The 6,000-nt window shown below is 39.6% G+C and overlaps 1 protein-coding gene across 2 annotated transcripts in view; it reads right to left on the minus strand.

Annotated features, from left to right (window-relative positions):
* dlg3 (discs, large homolog 3 (Drosophila)) overlaps positions 1 to 5,403 on the minus strand; it is a 212,469-nt gene extending 207,066 nt beyond the window's left edge. For both annotated transcript variants that reach the window (XM_052020918.1, XM_052020917.1), the window contains exon 1: positions 4,922 to 5,403. In XM_052020918.1, the coding sequence (XP_051876878.1) occupies positions 4,922 to 5,242 (321 nt within the window). In that variant the 5' untranslated portion in view covers positions 5,243 to 5,403. The remainder of the gene's footprint in view (positions 1 to 4,921) is intronic.
* Between the last annotated feature and the right edge of the window lie 597 nt (positions 5,404 to 6,000).

Raw genomic sequence — 6,000 nt, forward strand, 5'->3', positions numbered from 1 at the left:
TAGTTGCCATTCCTGAGAATTGAGATGAATGGTCTCTTCACTTTGGTCTCTTCAGTCAGTGGAGAGTTTCCCTGATCCTCTATGACTTTGGTCTGACTGCATTCATTGGTTCCATTGTTGGTTTAATGCTGACATGATGATAAAGGCAGCTATTCTTATCTCCTGGCATTCAGTATTCATACTTGGACTAAGGTTTTAATGAAGTCTGGCATTGTCTTGGCAAGACCTAAACTAAAGATTAGTGTATATGGTAATGGTGAATACATGCTGCCTGAAAGTATTTTTGCTGAATCTTTCCATCACTTTATTTATGTATGAGAATAGTCCGATAGAAAAGTAATTAGCCAACTTAGATTTGTTCTGGTCTTTAATTTGCAGATAAGGCATACCGTATATTAAGTGAAGCAGCTTAACTAGAGCTGCACCTAGTTCTGGAGCATAGATCTTCAGCACTAAGGCTGAGATATTGTTATGACACATAACTTTTGCTTGTTTAGTGCACTCAGTGTTTTTCAATACCACAGGGAATGAGACAAATTGACTGAAGAGTATTTGATGACAGAACCATCAGGAGGAGACGACAAAGCAGCTTATGCTTACAGTGCTTGCACTTTGCATTCATGTGTTTGTCCAGCCACCACTGAAGAAGAGAGATTTCATAGGGTCTTTTCTTCTGGTTGGTTGCTTAACTGTCCACTGCTGGATATGACATTATTTCAGATCTATTGCCATAACTACTGATTGTTGTTGATTTCACAGTTTACTATCCAAGTCATCCTCCTCTGTAGCTTCACCAGATAAACTGCTGCTCCCAGCATGCAGTTATGCACTTCCCATTGAACCAAGACTGGTCAAGTGGCATAAAAGTGATGGAAGAATGAAAGGGGGGCCAGGCCACAAATTCATAGTTTGTGATGGATTAAAGTTGGAACACCGGTGATGACCCACAGGGCCTTGTGGATACCCAGTTTTTTTAAAATCTGTTTTTGATTTACCCTACTTAATAAAGGGATAAGATTGCATAATGGAGGTGTATTTAGTAAGAAGATGGTTTATTTCTATGGGTCAAATGGGTGAAATTGTTACTTTCAGTATACTGCCAGAAATGTTAGCATCGCCTGCATTAGGAGAGATGGTCGCCCAGACTACAATGATGGTATCCTCAGACATATAAGCTAGCAGCCAATCTATATAGATCTATAGAACTGATTTTAACATTTCAAATCTTTAGGGATCCAGTCCACCAAGCACTTGGGAAAACTGCTTGGGAAAGCGGGCCTGTTGTCGGAAGGATGTAACTTGTGTTTAGTTTACTTGGACAGTTTTACTATAAATGCAGACATACAAATTTATTGTGGAATAAAGACAACCCAAAGCATGATGAGGAATTGTTTTGTAGACACCATGTGCACAATAGGTCTGCCTTCAATAGGCATCCATAAACATGTCCATTTAGACAGAATAGGGAGGAGGTGTGAAAGCACAGATTTTCTGTTCCCTAATCTTGGGGTGGCTTCAGGCTGCTGCATCAATTTATATCAGCTAAATAAGCACAGACCAAGACTGCAGCCAGAGATCATCCCAAGTTGTATAGCTCAGTTCAAAGCAATTTGGTGAGGTTACCTACTATATCATATGGAAGACCAATTTGAATTCTTTGACTAATTTTCTTGTTTAATTGGCAATTAACTTGTCTCACTTCTGAGTGAGAATGTTTCTAGGCTGATACCTTTGTGCAGTACTGAGGGAGATCTGCATTGCCTGAGGTGCCAGTCTTTCGAATGGGTTGTCAAATCCAGACCCTGCCTGATGACTGTTCAGATGGATAGGAAATATCCCACATTGGTATACTGTATATATTCATTACCACACAGAAGGAGGCTATTCAGCTCACTTGATCCATGTCTGCTCCCAGGGGAGCAATTCCATTCATCCCACTTCTCTTCTCCTTATTTCCCTCTATTTCCCTGTTTCCTTGTACCTCCACAATTTATTCTCTCTCACCATGTCCATCAAGTCCCCTTTAATTTTTGTTTGCCATTAACCTACACCAAGCAACAATTTATAGTAGCCAATTAACTTATCAGTGCGTCATTGGGATGTGGGAGGAAACTGGAGCAAACCCACTTAGTCATACAAACTCAACACTGACAGCATCCAAGGTCAAGATCAAACTCAGGTCCCCAGAACAGTAAAGCAGTAGCAGTAACTGCTGTGCCACTGTACTTTCCTTTTTAAAATGAGTATTCAATGAATAACAGGGAGTTCTTCCAGTAATCCAACCAACTTCTATTCCTCAACCAATACTATAAAATAAAATATAATTGGTCACTTGTTTCAAGTGCTACGTGTAAATTAGCTGCTGTGATTTACTATGAGTAACTAGATGCCAAAATTATTTGGTTACAACACTGCATTTGACCACAGACAAATTTTCCACCTCCATAGTTATTTTGCCAGTCACTGGGTTTTGCCAAGAATTTCCGTTCCTCTGAAAAGGTTCAAATATATATTATAAAAAATAATAAACCTTATAACTGATACCAGCATTTTCAACCCTGCAATTGAGTACATAGTTTTAAAGTCCCCATTAAATGTCAAAATCATCTTTTAATACATGGGGGTAAAAAGTTGTCCTTAATTTTATACTAAATGTGTGATATAATTACATAAATGCATTAAACTCCACTTCTGAAATTAATGAATACCAGAAGCATAGCTCAACATGCATACATTACTACTGCATATCATACATTCAGTTCATGACACATAAAATATATCTTAAAGCCCCATTTCATCACTTAGAAGTCTCCTCACAACAGGGTGTGGAAAAGGAGCTTGCTACCAACACCACAGAAAGCACTATTTAAAAGGATGGTGCAAGCAGATTCAGTAATAACAGTTGCAAGAGAATTGGATAAACAGTTCAAAAGGAAGTTGGCTGAGCAGTGGTGAAGGAGCAAGGACTGGGACATATTGGAAAGCTCTTTGAAAGAGCCAGTATGGATACAACGGGGCTCCTGTTCCATAAACCTAATGATTCCATAAACCTAACACCAAAACAAGGTTTATTCAGAAGGCTGACTGGAAAAGCTGTGTGGGAGAAATTCACCTTTGGCCACTGATGCTGGGTGCAAGCATTAGGATCAGCCAATGGTTTGAGTCACCTCTCCATAATGAGTAACTAAATGCTTAGATTTTAGTAGAACTGGCAGCTTATGGTCTTGCAAGGTTTACTCAGAAGCCAAAGGTGATTCTTCCTCCCTTCCATGTGTTTATTAAAAAAGTGACAGGTACAGTATTCTTCAGATGGGGCCTCATTTGCTGAATGCTTAAAATGTCATGAATTGCAATATGCTTATCAAGGGTATTTGCTAGCTATGGACTCATTTATGTCTACTTGATTCATATATTACTTTAAATATAAACAATCTTCAAGATCAACTCCACCCTTAGACTGATTACTCAGTGACCTAAAGTAAAAGCAGAAAATGCTGGAAATGCTCAACAGGTCAGGTAGCATATGCAAAGAAACAAACTTAGTATTTCAGGTCAATTACCTTACATCAGAACTAGGAAGAAATTAGAAATCATCAGTGACGGGTGTAATCTCAGGTTGCTTTGCTTTGAGCTTCAGCAGCGGTGGTACAGCATGCTAGTCACCAATTCATTGAAAAGACAGCAAAAGGCTCGTTTTCCATGTACTGTTTCAGCTTAGCCAGCAGAGTGTTAATGCTTATTTATAGCAGTCTCCATTTTGGATCTGGCAGGGTCTTCTGTGAGAGGGCACTCAATGAGTTAAGGTTTGATTTTTGTGTGTATGATGTACTCAGCAGTGACGTCATACACATCACAGATGAGCGACTCCACGTCTCACATCAGAGCTATGTCGTCTTTTATTTTTAAAGAACTCAGGATGCTGCATTTTTTTTAAAGTGGGGTGTGCTGAAAATGTACAGGGTGATTTACACAAAAGGTCAAATTGCTGTTAGTGCATTGAATAGACAAGTATGGCATTATCGAACTGTAAGCAGAAGCAGCTTTCAAAGCCAGAATGTTGATGATCCTTTGCTTCGTTCCCCATTTCCTGCTGGATGGTGCAGCCCTGCACAAACACTTTTCTTGATGCAAGTCTAATATAATCAGCAGTGTTGGTTGTTTGGGGGAGGGGGAAATGAAACAACACCCAAAGCCTTTAATCTAATCAGATAAAAATAGTGGGACGTCAAATATATTGTAATTATCAATAAAACATAACTAAATCAAAATTAGCTGAAATTACATCAAAAATATAAAATCCTGCTCAGAATTATTTTGCAATAAATTCAACAGGCTACATATATATTATATGTACCCACACTGCAACATGTTTTCAATAAAAACCCAGTATAACCCAGCAGCAGCCCCAATGAAAACCTTTTTAGGCACTTGCTGTTAATACCTCCTATTCATATTGCATTGTGAATGATTTTTCAGTCTCCATTTTATTTTAGACTCCATAGAGTTTACTATATCTCCTTTTCCTACTGATTAGGATTAGAATATGAAATAAACTAGAGCTGGACTTCTATTTATTTCCTGAAGCATCACTGAACCATATTGGTGATTTTATGAAAACGACAAATCAGAATACAAAAAAAAAGATGAAACCAAAGCTCCTTGATGATTTACAGTCAGACTCTGCATACCATTGCAGCATCTACACAATAGAAATCCAACCTAATCGTTCACTGCAAACATTCACAAATGCAATGGAACTGAAATGGCACATACCTACTGAAGGCACACAGTATATCACAGATTGTATCATAAAAATCATTCAAGCAGATAAATGCAGCAAACCCTAGTGCTGCAGCAGACAGCAGCGCTCAATGTACAGATCTCAAAAGGGATTGAATGAACATAATATCACTTTCCATACCTGTTCGTACCAGTCACGTGTAGAACAAGTACACTCCGGCCACCATCCCCCACTGTTGCCATTCACCTTAGGTACGCTCTTATTTTGGCTTTTAATCGGCCCGCTATCACGGGAGGTTGGGATGAGCTTGGTTTTATTCCTGCCGGCAGCTCCTGTTGAAGATGGCAGTGTCTGGGAACTGAAGCCACCATATCCATACGGTTCGTGCTGCCATTCAGTGTAATTCTGTGGTTCCATACGTCGGAGAGCTGCCATCCTGGTCGCCTCATAGCACTCTGGGCACTTGCAGCAGTGATGGTTCTTGTGCAAATTTGCTTTCATGACTGACACTATCGTTCAATTCAAATTTTATTATTTTCCACCTTTGGAGTCAGAAGGAAAAAAAAGTCAAATGCTTCCTTTTTATTTTCAATCCAGAAGAAAATAGTCCCTGTTCTTTGTCCCTTCTTCTTTCTGCTTCTTGCTGTTAATGGCAGACCTTGTCAGCGGAGGCGAAAGCTGGAACTGCAGAGCGCTCAATGTTGGCCAGTGTAAGACTTGAGGATGCGAGCATCCCTCCAGCAACCTTATCTCAGGCAGCACCAATCAATATGCAGCACAGGATTGCATTCAGATACCTAACTCTGTCAGCAGCAGCATCCATAGCCTGCATTACTTCAGTGCATCCTGCAGTTAGAAATCTAGTAAAATTACTCTGAGAAATTGCAGCACCAATATTAAGCTGCATTATCATGATGACTCTGGGGACTGCAACTGTTGCCCCGAGTGTCTTGATTGCTATGAGAAACCATCTGCACCGGTGAATGTGTTGTGATGGGTAACTCGGGACTCGATTAGTAAACCCTAGCCACTCAGCATCAGGACCTTTTAACTGCTTGCCACAGCTATTGTAATGATATGACAGATGAAAAGAGAGAGTGAGATCTAATTCTAAACAAAATGACAAAAATCTCTCCCTAGACTAAATCCCAAATGGTAGAAATCTTGAATCTGCACATGTTCCCTGAATTTTCATGTGTGAGCTATCAATTGCCCAGCTAGGTTCATTTTATTCAGAAACGTCATGTTTGGTTTTTTTA

This window comes from Pristis pectinata, chromosome 8 (genome assembly GCF_009764475.1).
Source record: "Pristis pectinata isolate sPriPec2 chromosome 8, sPriPec2.1.pri, whole genome shotgun sequence".
Classification (NCBI taxonomy): domain Eukaryota; kingdom Metazoa; phylum Chordata; class Chondrichthyes; order Rhinopristiformes; family Pristidae; genus Pristis; species Pristis pectinata.